Below are 13,089 nucleotides of genomic sequence, written 5' to 3'. Positions count from 1 at the left end.
TAAGGCAAATATCCAGAAATTCGTTAGCATCGCTGTTACCCATAGCTGTTAGAGTCACCCAATTGATGGTAGGAAAATTGAGATCGCCAAAGAGTAGAATGGTGGCATTAGGGTGCTTGATTCTGATTTCATTCAATGCATTGTTAAATTTACGAGGGAAATCTGAACTGTTATTAGGGGGGTTGTAGCAAACGCCAATGAGAACTGAGTGTGGTAAAGAGTGAAGTATTTCAATATTTCGATATCTGATGACAAGTTAATGTATGTGCATGATAGCTCCTGCCTAGTTGCAATGAGTACTCCCCCTCCCCTCTTGTCTTTACGGTCTTTGCGGAAAAGACGAAAATTTGGCAAGTCAGCTAGGACCTCCCTGTCAGAGATGTCAGAGTGCAGCCACGTATCTGTCAAGATTAGTAAGTTGCTGGATGATGATAAGACCAGATTAGAAACGATGTCGCGCTTTGAAATAAAACTGCGGATATTCGTGAAAGTCGCTGATAAAGAAAGAGTATGTTGCGGTGCATGTTTAGGACTGTTTGCCGAATGTTGACGGAATGACTGCTATTTAATCTCTTTTATGGTTTGTGAAGCTTCGTCGTAGGTGTAACGCTTAGGACCGATGTGCAGGGTTTTAAAACGCAAGGCGAATTTATCTGTTATTGTTCGGGCGTAGGTAACTAGCTGTTTTCGAATGTTACGGATCGCAGGGGAAAAGTCCTCACCAATGCTATAATTTGTGCCTTTAAGCTTTTTGCCATAAGAGAGGATAGTTTCTTTGGTTTTGGATGATGAGAACTTTACAATGATTGGCCTTATGCGATCTGTGGAATAACGGCCGAGACGGTGAGCGCGCTCGATTTGATTCGGGCCAATTTCATAATCTAGATGCGTGGAGCAGTGGTGAATGATTGTTTGTTCTGAGTCCTGATAGTTTTCGGACGCATTAGTATCAAGGATATTATAAAATATCAGATTGTTGCGCCGGGAACAATTTTCTGCATCATCAACGCGTTCTTCTAGTTTGATGATCTTCTGGCTCAGTTCAGTTGTTAATGTTTTCAGGCTGTCTATTTCAGAGTTAAGGGCAGAAAGAGTGGCGTAGTGCGATTCTAGGGCAATCATGCGTTTGTTTAAATCGGCTAAGGTTATGTCAGTTGTTTTGAGCTGTGCTTTGATGTCCTGTAAGTCAGAAATTAGCGTTGCTTGTCCAGTTGTCAATTTCTGCAGTTCAAACAGTATAGTCTCAGAGTTCTCGGGCCCAGGGTTGGTCTCCACATCACCCGACAAGAGTAGTAGTAAACGAATGGCACGTGAACAATCAACAACAACACTAGCGCAGCACTGCAGGCTCGGCAGCTGTATTAGGAAGTAATTACTAGTTTTTTTAGCGAAAAGAGAGAACTTGTTGCCAACCTGCATTATGAAGACAAACGGATTAGTAGTCTGCGCTTTTGCACAGCTACCGAGCCCACAGAGCGGCGGCGACAGATGGAACACATTTATAGATGCTTCAGTCGATGATGGTTGTCTCGCTGGAGATGGCCATGCACGATCCAGGATGAGGTAATCCGGCGGCGGCGGCCATGCAGGTCTGGGGCCGGTGACGTAGCAGGCAGGAAAGCTGCATTTTCATGGTGGCGAGTGGCTACGCGGAGCGGGGGACCGGGTGAAGCATGCAGCAGGGTAACGAGCAGCAGGTGAACGGTGACTGTAAGCGCCTGCATTTTTTTTTTTTTTTTTTTTTTAATGAAGCGATTGTTCATTGTTCTGCTTGTTTTTAGAATTTGTATTGATGTATACATCCTACTCCCCGCTGTTCCTGGTTTGTATTATGCACGAGACGAAGTGTCTGCATCATTGTATCTCATTTCTTGGACCCATAACTAGCCTATGGCTACGGGTCCAAACAGTGTTGGACATATCTTTATTGTATTTTTCAAGAAAAATAAAGAAAAAGAAAAGAAAAAGACAAACGGACTAGTAGTCTGCGCTTTTGCACAGCTACCGAGCCCACAGCTACCGAGCCCACATTTTATTGTAAATGGGGCTATGACGTAAAGTGCAAAAATATTTCCGGAGTTCCTGTGGCGATTCCACTTCCGGCTTCCGTGACAGACGGACGTGTGATGGCAAGCTCTGAGCGTGCTTCGTTATCGGTCATGTCTGGTCGAGGATGCGGCGAACGACGCCCACCACTGGGCTATCACATGGTTCTACCTGCGTTTCCTTCGGGAGAAGCAATAAGACAACGGTTTTCCTTCACTGTGATATTGCCGGCCGGCCTTATCACATACAGGATTTTTGTGAGCCGTTGGAAAAGGCCAGTGTACTTACTACCCTACGTGGCTGGCATTGGGCCCTTCCGAATGTCCCATATCTGGATGCTGAAGGTGAAGACTGAGGAAGCGAAGGAACGCCTGCTGAAAGAAGGCGCACTGGAAGTGAAGAGACGCTACTGTGCGTCCATTGACCCGAACAATGAGTGAGTTGGTTTTCAGGGTGCACTGGGTGCCTTTCTACGTTTCGAGTGAAGCGGTGCAGAGGGCGTTTGAAGACTTTGGTGATGTGAAAGAAGTCACTTATGAGCAGTGGAACAGCCCGTGTTTTGAAGAGGCCGAATCGACAACTCGGCTAGTAAAAATAGTGCTCAAAGAGGGGCTTTCGATCGATGATTTGCCCCACATGTACAAGTTTTACGGAGGGCTTGTGTTAGTGGTGGTGCCTGGACGGCCACCAATTTGCTTAAGATGTATGAAGACAGGCCACATTCGACGTGATTGCCGCACTCCAAGTTGTAGTTCGTGTCATATCTTCGGGCACGAGCGGGAGGGATGCGTCCGCATGTATGCCCGTGTGGCCACGGGTATTGTGCCCCCTCAAGACGACGGGAGCGAGTTGATCATGGACCAGGAACTGGAGAGCGCTGGAGCCCTGCCCCCTACAGGATCCGGAGAAGGACCTGCTGTCCAACAGCCGGAGCACACCACCGGCGGAGGGAAGACTCAAGTTAGCGAACCCGCTGTAGAAACGACTGGAAAGGGGGAGGAGGCTGCTATGTCGTCGGATCAGCCAACAGCGGAAGGCACTTCGGAAGGCAGCGTTGCTGAGTCCCCGATGGACATGACAACCGCCTCCATGAAGAGACCACGAGACTACGAAAAGGTACCACCTACAGAATGGGAACTGTGTCGACTAGAAAAGCAGTGGAGGGTGGAAGGCGCAAAGAAAGGCAAGTTAGCCTTATCGAAAACCTCGCTGCGGTCCTCGTCGCTCACTCGCGACGAGAGACTGAAGCAGTGAGCCTTTAGTCATTGTTTGTTAGCTGGGTTTAGAGTATGGCTTATTGGAAAAAAACCGCTAAAAGTGGGCACTCTAAGCGTCCGAGGGCTCGGCTCGAGACGGAAGCAAGTGAAGTTGAACCGTTTGTTGAGCGAACTAGATTTAGACATCGTAGCCATACAAGAAACACAGGTTGAGGATGATACAGCAAACAGATAATATGGTGTTTGGTTTTCGGTCACGGTTCGATGTTTGCGTAAGACATGCAGTCGGTTTGTCGGCAGGTTGCTGCCTTTTCCTGAGGAAAAGTGTAGGCATAACAGTGGAGCAAGTAATAACTTGTGCAAGGGGGCGTTTCGTCGTGTGCGACATCTAGTACGAAACCTGTGCGGTGAGGGTGGTGGTCCTGTATGCACCAACGGCACGAAAAGAACGGCGCGACTTTTTTGAGCAGTTGGTGCCTTTCCTTGAATGCAGTCGTGCGCTTATGTTTTTGGGAGATTTCAACTGTGTTGTAGACTCTAAGGATCGTTCGAATAGAAATGTTGGAAAAGACCAAAGTGCCGAATTGCTGAAGTGTGTCCTCAATGAGTGCAGCTTAGAGGACGTAACAGTCCTGGTGAATGGTGAGAAACGTGTGCATTTCACACATTTTCAAGGTTGTAGTCACGCGCGACTTGACAGAATATATGTGTCGCCGGAGTTTTCGCCTACTTGTGAACAGTATGAAGTGAAGAAAGTGTCATTTGGTGACCATTGCTTAGTTACGGTCAAGCTGGGCGGAAAGACGCAGTGTAAATGAAAAATGAACTGGGACTTATGGAAAACAAACGCGAGGCTTACAGAAGACGAACTATTTTTAAGAAAACTTAAGGAAAGCATTGATATTTTTTATGAGAGCGAAACAGGCTGTATTGAATCCTGGGAACGATTTAAACAGGAGGTTAAAATGAATGTAATTGAGCGCTCTTCCATTATTAAGTATGAGCAAAAGAATGAAGAAAAGCAACTGCAAGAGCTCATAAAATATTTAGGGCGTGAAGAATAACGAATGCCGGGTATGTTCATGCATGATATAAAAGGCATCAAAATTAGGCTAGAAGCTTTGGATGCCCATAAGTACAGAGGCGCTGCGACAAGAGCGCGCGGAAAAATGGCTCGGTGGCGAGAAGCCAACAAAACGAGCCCTCGCTGATGAAAACCGATATGCGCGCGCGGATGAGATAACGGTTATCGAATACAAGGGGCAGAGGCATGATGATCAAGACGGAATTACAAGCGTCTTCGTGGAGCATTACCGCGAGCAGTTTTCGAGCAAAGCACCAAGTGAAGAAAGGTTTAGAGAACTTTTTGCGTCTGATGCCAATATTAGGCAAACAAGTTACTGAAGAGTTAGAGAACGAAATAAGTGTGGAAGAAATAGGAAAAGCCATTGATGAATTGAATGCCGGAAAGTCCCCGGGACCAGATGGTTTGAGTGCGGCCTTTTACAAGAGCCTTAAAAGTGAGTTATCTATCATGCTCTATAGGCTTTTCAAGGAGTGCTTTGATGTGGGTTATCTGCCACCGTCGTTTAGCAACGCGCATACGGTCTTGGTTCCCAAGACTGATGAGCCAGCAATGCTTTTAAAAGTTACAAGCTATAGACCGATCACGTTAACAAATGTTGATTATAAAATTCTGATGAAGGTGTTAGCTAAGAGATAGCAATACATTATAAAAGATATTGTTGGACCTCATCAAACATGTGGAATAAAGACCAGAAGCATATTTAATAATATTCATGTAGTGTGTTCGAGTGCTGCGATGCTCTAAACAGGACAGTGGTCATGGTTCAAGTTGATTTTGAAAAAGCATTTTATCATGTGTCTCATGAAATATTGTACTGTTTGTTGGAACATATTGGTGTTGGCGCCGTTGTATTGAAACGAGTTAAAATGGCTTATGCATGTTGTTCTACACGCCGTATGATTAACAAAGTGTTATCTGAAAGAATTGATGTAAGAGCATCTGAGCGGCAGGGATGTCCACTGTCTCCTCTCCTCTTTGCTATATATTTGGAACCATTGTGTAGAATGGTAACTGCTAACGAATACATCCATGGTTTTAAGCTGGGAGTATGTGAAGTGAAAATATTGGCATACACTGATGATGTGGCGCTTTTTTGTGAAGATCGTGAAAGCGTTTCGGAAGCTTTGAAAGTAACAGAAAGGTATTGCAGGCAGACTGGTAGTGCTGTTAATTTAAAGAAAAGTCTCGGAGTCTGGCACGGGGAATGGGAAGAAGAACCGGAAATTTTCTGTGGAGTAAGATGGGCTACAAAGCCCGGAGTTTATTTGGGAGTCCCTTTGGACAAATACGGGGAAAATAGGAATTACTGGAATGAAAAAGCGGAAGAAATACGGGAAAGGACGAAAGGATGGATGGGACACAACCTCTCTATTTTCGCCCGTGCGACTATATGCAATACCTCTTTGGTGGCAAGAGTAATGTATTTACTTTAAGTATTGTATTGTGCTCGAATCAATATACAAAGGTTCCTTCGTGTATTTGCGGTCTTCATTTGGTCGTCCAACTGGGAAAGAATTAGCAGAGATAATCTCTTTCGGAGAGTTAAAGACGGAGGGTTGTCTCTAATGCATCTATATGTGTGGCAGATGGTTTTAAGGTTTTCTTTCCTACGTGACCAAAAAGTAGAACCTTTATGCAAATCATGCTATCCAGTGCAATTCCAGAGTTTATAGTCTCTTCTTGCTCTGCTCGGGGATACACTGTGTCACGCTTCCTGCGAGAAGTGTGGTCGTTCAGTTTTTTGCGCGTGCGGTACTCTGTAGAGTATTTAGCGACGGTACCACCTAAGCGGCTGTACAAGGATCTTATTTCACAATTGTTCCCAGCTCCATTGTACAGAACCTTATACTGTGAAGGCCCAGGGAAAGACGTGCTCAAACGAGTTAAAAACATGACTGTTGCACCGGGTGTAAAAACATTCTTTTTTAAATTGCATACAGGAACCCTCCCAGCCAAAACATGGATGGAAGAAAAGGGCCTTTTTTACCTAGGGGCTCAAACTGTCTGTCTACTATGTAGGAAACCTGAAACAGTTGAGCACGTGTTCCTGGATTGTTGGAATGCGGTGTTTTACTGGGATGTGTTACAAAGGACAGTTAAAAAAGACCTGCCATTGACGCCACGTGGAACTCGGTACTTTACAACTGTTAATGATGATTTTCAGTATGACCTCATCATGCTTTTGGGCCTTCACAGTATTTGGAGGAGTAGGATGGCTTATAGATACTGTGATGTCGATGCACGATCTGTATTTGATTATTTTGTTGAACAAGTGTATAAACTAAAAGAAATTTTGAAGCACCAAGACGCTGCGGAGGAGGTCTTGAGTCTGATGGGCGAACTTGTGGTAATGAAATTCCATTAGACACGGTTGTCAGCCAAGGGTCATGGCAACCACGATCTTTTACTGATGTATTTGTACCAATTCATGCAATAAAGAAAAAAAAGCATGGCGTAGCCGAGCGGTTAGCGCCGAACATTACGGAGCAGGCAGTGTTGAGTTTATTTATTTATTTATTCGAATGTTACCGCTACTGGCGTTTTTTTTTTTTACAAATCATTTTTTTTTACATTTTGTAATGTATTTCTGGTGCTTCGTTATTTATAGTTTTTACTTTTTACCCCAGGCCCTTTTTTTCGCCGGGCGACGAGCGCAATATATCGACGCTCTCCTTGGTATGAGCGGCAAGTATGTCCCTTTTGCTTACGATGCCTACAAATAGCACGTTGAAGGTCTTCTTGACGCAGTATGTTGGTCAGATGTGCCATGATGTAGTGAACAATTGAATGATAATGCGTTTTTCATTCGGTACTTAGCATATGTATCCTTTTCGTGGCGTACGTAGCTGGAGTCGAGCGGTCCGGTCAGGGTTAACGGGAGCTCACAGCCGAAGCGGCGTCGGCGGCGATATGTTGGCGCAGAAGTGCGAACGAAGGAGCGTGTCGGCGGCAGCGGATTCGCTCGCTCGCGCCTCCGAATGCTCAAGTGGGAACGAGCCAGGCGCATCTGCTGCTCCAAGCTCGTAATTCACGCGCTGCAGGTTCAAACAAACTATCCGAGTGCGCACGAAATGCCTGAGCCGAAACTTAACCAAAACTGAAGTGGGCGCCTGTGGCGCCTCCAAGTATATTTTTGTATTTGCCTTGCAACGTTTACGTTGTCTTTTCGCCGTCGTTTACGTATTATAAAAGCGTGTTATTCTATTCGAGACAAAACCTACGACCGCATTCAAACGGGCAACGTAATTCGCATTTGTCAGCCTCCGTGATCCCTAGCGCGTCACGTGATTTGTAGTTGCGAGTTTCGGCTGTTGGCGATACCTGTGTTTCTCTTCTTCCTCTTTACTACCTTATAACAGCTCTGTTTTCAGTAAGAGTGGATTTTTCGTAATCAGGAATTGGCATTCTATCGATGCAAGCCCATTTCAGTTTTCTCTTTAGTGTCCCTTTAAGGCGCAGCTGATAATATTAACCTGGGAAAAAATTCAGCTATGTTGGAAGATAAGGCGTTACGGCTCCGTAGCTTTCACGGCGCGGCCAAGAAAAGCCGTACCATACGGCCTTTCACGCTTGGGCAAATAATCGCACTGGGACGGCCAATTCGGATAAAAAATAAAAAAGAAAAGTGGCATACAACTTCGCGCAAATACTTCAGCGTCGGTACCTTTTGCATCGGAGTGTGGCCGGCGTATACCGCTACCTCCGATCGCAGCGTTATCTCGGTGTTAAGGCGTAGAAAAGAGGCTCAAAGCGGAGGTTGAGACACTCTAGCCTAAGAGACGCGGTCGAAATTTGCACCTACGGTGCCTCGGTGAAATGGCGGGCTCTACGTCACTGAGAGCCGCGAACGGTCTTTTTAAAAAAAGTCATTCCAGGATAGTACGAGTTGCAACTGCTCATGCGTTGCTGAGGGATCGCGGATGTTCGCGCCGACATTTTTTTTTTCCAGTCCGTGCCGAATTTTGCTACGGTGGCCTGAACATAAAATTAAGATTCACCTTTCTGTAGAAGGAAAAAAAAATTACGATGCTGCAGCCATCTGGGACAAACTAATGTGTATACGCGCCTGGTGCCTCCTACAGCCTAGCGCTAAATGTTCAGCTGCATTTTCGAGCCTTGATTTACTGTGGGTACGCTGCATCGACAGGTCAATTACTTCAACATAATGATCGTTGTTTTTTCTCCATTCACCCTGCCTTTGCTTTGGAAGCTCTTGTAATACGTGCTCACGGTGGCACGACTCGATTGAATGGAAAATTCTGCACCACAAGCCATTACATCGTGTCAGCACCGCTCTCTTGTAGGCATATCGTTTCCCCCGCCGAGAAGAAATTCAGCGTCGTTTTTAACCGTGAACGAAAAATCTTGATGGAAAATTCAGGAGCAGCTTGAAATGTTCTGATTGAAATTAAATTTCCCCACGAATATCCGTAACTAAAGCAAGGTAATTAAGTGGAAATCGAAACGGAGTCAACTTCCAGTGGGGGTCGAAGTGGAACCCTGCACTTCCTTGTTGCGAGACACATACACGATCATAGGCAGCGAAGGCTCGCTGGCTTAAGCCGTATAAAGGTAAACGTGCTCAAATCGCGATGCGACCGGGGTCCAACAACGCAATCGCATTCTTATCTTAATTGGCGATGCCTAAATAAGCGCCACAATGTTTAAACATATCCCATGGACTTAAGCGTAACGACGGACTAGATCGCGATGATGATACGTTTCGTATAAAATCGGAAATGAATGAAACGAGTTCAAGCGAACGCTTACGACCTTCGTTAGTAAAGCTTATCCGCCTAGGTAAAAGGACAAAATATTTAGAGATGCGACTCTAAACAACCACCGCTTATAGGCCATTGAATGCATGAAGCATGTTCTCGGAGCTGTTATGATCGTTGGCTCGGCTCCCTTCCACGCGGCCGGATGTTCAACTCGAGAGGTGACGACGCGGCGGCAGCGGAGGTGGCTCCGTACACGGCTAGCTCCTTTGTCGCCAAAACCCCTGTGGGTAAAACGCGGCTATGTAAGACAACATTTCGGTTATTCGCCGCGAGCCAGACAACCACTTCTACGCGACTGCCGGTCGGTGCCCCTGCTTGGATCAAGGCCGGAGGCTGATGATGAACACGTATGGCGTGATCGGCTCAGCGAAGGTTGCGTGAGGGCGCTGCATGGTTGTGCGGTGAAAATGCCGACTAGACGTCCGGTCGAAGAATTCCACTCGTGTTGTGTTGCAAACCAAGGTAGTGTTTGTCCGGACTCGCGTCCTCACGGTCGAGACCTGGCGACTGTGAATCCGATGCGCCCAGCCGGCGCAAAGTCTGAATTGCGGCCCGTGCCTGCAAGAGGCTACAACTAGAGCACTGCACGGACTCGGGCTTAATCAAACGTCCTGGCCGGACCGGGTAGAGCAATACTAAGGGGGGGCCTGGGCCGGGTTCGGGTGTTTGTGTCTACGGGCCTTAGCCGGGCTTGGGCCCGTAATTGAGAAGTGGCAGCTGAGTGGACGGTGCCAATTTTGAACAATTTCCAGACTGTGATCTTCTTTAGGTACAGTAATGCTACGTTAATCGTTTGGATTGAAAAAAACGGTCTAAGCAAAAAAAAAAAAAAAAGATTAGAAAGCACATCTTATATACTCTAGCCTTTTCCACACTTTTATTGGCGCTTCTAGGAAACGTTTTAGCTTCTGAAGCAAGGAGTGTGTAATAGAAACTTGCATTTTGTTAAACGGCATCGTCACTCTGTGCATACGTCATATACGTATGTAGAGGAGTCACACAGGTCATAAGGTAGTTTTATTAGCTTGCCTAAATTCAGGAGCAATTGGTATCATGTTCTTGCATTTTGTCAAGTTTTGAGTTATTACGCATCGCACTTCCATTTTTCACGGAATGTACCTTTCTTCAAGTTGCTTTCATTCGGTCTTCATGACTTTCACACTCATTTCTCATTAGTCTCATTATTCTTTATGTGAAGACGAGGCTCCGATCGTAAGCAATCTACGACAACCTATTTAAAAAAGGTTGTAGTTCTCTTTTTCTTTTCTTTTTATATTTTGCCCACTGTGAGGCGCCGCTACAGAATCTGATCGAAAACCCCTTTTCTTAAGCCCGTGGGCCACAATGTGGGACGCCGTAAGTGACATGTTAAGCGCGGTTGCTTCTAAAATTGTTGTGCTGATGAAGGGAGAACATTTATGCAGGTCTAGGGCTATAGGGTGCGCAATCACGTGAGACGGGTGACACAGCCTATAGGCCATATGCGCGTCTCGTGGATTTTTTGTTTTCCCTTTAGAAATGGGCGCGCTTGCTAAGTTAAAATGTACAATGCGCAGGAATTTAGAATGAGCACTGATTCTTTTCGCCCGGAATTATTTGCTTTCGGTCTTTCTCTTCGAGTGGTTTGTAGGGGCAGATGGTATGAGAAGGGACGCAGGGACTCGGAATCATGAGTCCTTAGTATGTGTCTTCGAAGCGCGCTGCAGGGATTGTACCTTTTGTTTCCTCATTGTAATGAAAACGTGCTACTGTACTGACCGCATTCAAGGCTGCAAATATATTCAATACACACGCGCAGGGATACGCCCCACGTGCGCCCACACACGTACAGTTTTGCAGTGTAAGCAAAGGGCGCGTAAACGTTGACGTTTGGATTTAAGCAAATAAATTATGCGAGATGTTGCCTAGCTTATGGACAGACAGTTTTCTGTGGCTGGCTGTAGCTGTGTCATATAACGGGCGCATTTTAAGGTGCAAAAGCGGCCGATGTGCTCATACGCGCTGCACAGACAAGCAGTCATGTCTTTAGCGGTCCCTCCTCTGCCGCCACAGAAAGTGTAGGCCATACGTCACTCAAGGCAGCAAGCGTGCATAGTTCGAAAACGCCCCGTCTGCGTTGGCCACGCTAGGGGACTGCTAAGGAAAAAACGAAAAGCTGACAGCATGCGGCAAATAAAGGGGGGGGGGGGGGGGGAGGGGCTACCGATTTCACCGCGGCGGCGCACATCGCCCGACCTTGGATATCCGTCTCGGATGGCGTTGCGGTTGTGTTGACGGAGAACGAAACCCCTAAGAATAGTGTGGCCTTCGCGGCCACAGGTGCAGCCCGCTGGCGCCACGACGTCGCCTCGCTGCGGCAGCATCGACAGCACCGCTTGCTGGGCACGCTCGGGTTACTACTCCTCCAAACAGCGGGATACACGATCTCAATACATCACTAAAGAATCACTGGTTCCGTGCAAAGACATTGCATATTTGTGGACCTACCTCCCGTCGAAGGCCATTCAAGCCCTCATTTCAAGGTATATTTACATCTGCTCATAGTGTATCTTGTTTAGGGCTCCGCAGCACTCCACATAACTCTAGGAATATGAACACAGCACAACTTCTGGAGAGAACTTCTCGTACTCGTTAACCCCAATACTTCATCACCAGTACGACATGTGCAATACAAAGATTGAAAAGCTTCTTGACTTAAAATGTAGGCAAAACATGGGACCCATCTGAGCTGTCACAAATGCAAATCAACGCGAGAGTGTGCTGCCATTGCTTCTTTCTTGAGTGAAAAAAAGAAAAAAAAAGCCAGGTGTTCCTGCCACTGTCAGAGAAAACTTGACAAAAACTTGCGTTCGTTGGTGCGCGAAAGACATGAGATCATTCGACGTCGTATGTGAGGATGGATTTTTGATAGTTGCCGATGAACTGATCGCTGTCGGTGCGCGGTATGGCAGCGTGACAGCAAAAGATGTGCTTCTACATCATGTGTCCCGTAAGGTTAGTGACGCTGCCAGTGCACTGTGAGAAGCATTAAAGACCAGCATCGAAGCTGCAATGTAGGAAGATCCGTGTTGCTTCACTGTGGACATGTGGACTGATGATTATAAGAAGGTTTTGTACAGTACTGCAACTGCCCATGGTAGCTGGAAGTTGAGAAGCATGGCGTTGTTTACAGTGCTCACAAAAAGACAGGCGAGAGCATTCGGAAGGCACTTCTGCGCCGACACGCGCGATGGGTTTTGAGGAAGCCCTCTTAAAATTCTGTCTTTGTCACTGATAAGGGCGCCAATATTATCATTATCCTCTTCCCTTACACTAGAATGAGTTGCATCGCTCACATTCTGAACACTGTACTCAGGCACACTTTTGATGATGCCTATCTTTCTTAAGATCTACCTGAGCAGCACGAGCATAGGCACAAAGTGAAGGTTGTCGTCACTTTTTAAAAGCAAAGCGGCCTCGTAAGCCGCAACTGGCACACCCTGGCAAACCGTGTGCCAGGAAATGAGCACGAGATGGAATTCAAAGCTTGCAACGATAAGGTTAGTACAGACCCAATACGAGGACATTGAAACCTTGCTTGAATCGAGAGGGAACTTCCTGATGGAGAATGTCAGCAAGGCGACGTTGAGGGACATAGCTGACTTCCTTGAGTGGTTCAAAGAGGCAACCGATAAGCTTGAACGAGATAAGCAGCCAACATTTCCACTTGTTCTTCTTTACGAAGCTGAAGAAACACCTTGCATTTTCTACAGCCAACTCACAAATGGCCATTCTGAAGAGGAGAGCAATGCAGGTTTTTGAAAATAAAATCGAGCTCGGCGAGCTCCTTAAAATTGCAACATTTCTGTGGCCCCTTTCCGCCAGCTCCGTTCGCTGGATGAAAAGCAACGCAACGCTGTTTACGGGAAAGTAAAGGAAACGCTGTTCGATATGCCATCACATTCTGAAGGAGCAGGAG

General features: G+C 46.4%; 1 protein-coding gene across 1 annotated transcript; it reads right to left on the bottom strand.

The window, feature by feature from the left end:
• Nucleotides 1-421: 421 nt before the first annotated feature.
• On the bottom strand, nt 422-2,375 carry LOC146200821 (uncharacterized). Its single transcript, XM_084592438.1, has 2 exons — nt 2,335-2,375; nt 422-1,621 (listed from the first exon to the last, which is right to left on the bottom strand). The coding sequence occupies exons 1-2, from the start codon at nt 2,373-2,375 to the stop codon at nt 562-564; spliced, it is 1,101 nt and encodes a 366-aa protein (XP_084448564.1). The 3' UTR covers nt 422-561.
• Between the last annotated feature and the right edge of the window lie 10,714 nt (nt 2,376-13,089).

Source organism: Amblyomma maculatum, chromosome 2 (assembly GCF_055883805.1).
Source record: "Amblyomma maculatum isolate TAMU_Amacu chromosome 2, ASM5588380v1, whole genome shotgun sequence".
Lineage (NCBI taxonomy): Eukaryota > Metazoa > Arthropoda > Arachnida > Ixodida > Ixodidae > Amblyomma > Amblyomma maculatum.
The sequence above is the reverse complement of the archived record's forward strand: the minus strand, read 5'-3'. Positions and strand labels throughout refer to the sequence as shown.

Bases quoted from the DNA above. Each gene is read 5' to 3' on its own strand.
- LOC146200821 (XM_084592438.1), bottom strand. From the start codon at position 2,375: ATGGGACATTCGGAAGGGCCCAATGCCAGCCACGTAGGGTA. The intron at 1,622-2,334 runs GTAAGTACACTG...ATGAAAATGCAG, and splicing joins AATGCCAGCCACGTAGGGTA to CTTTCCTGCCTGCTACGTCA.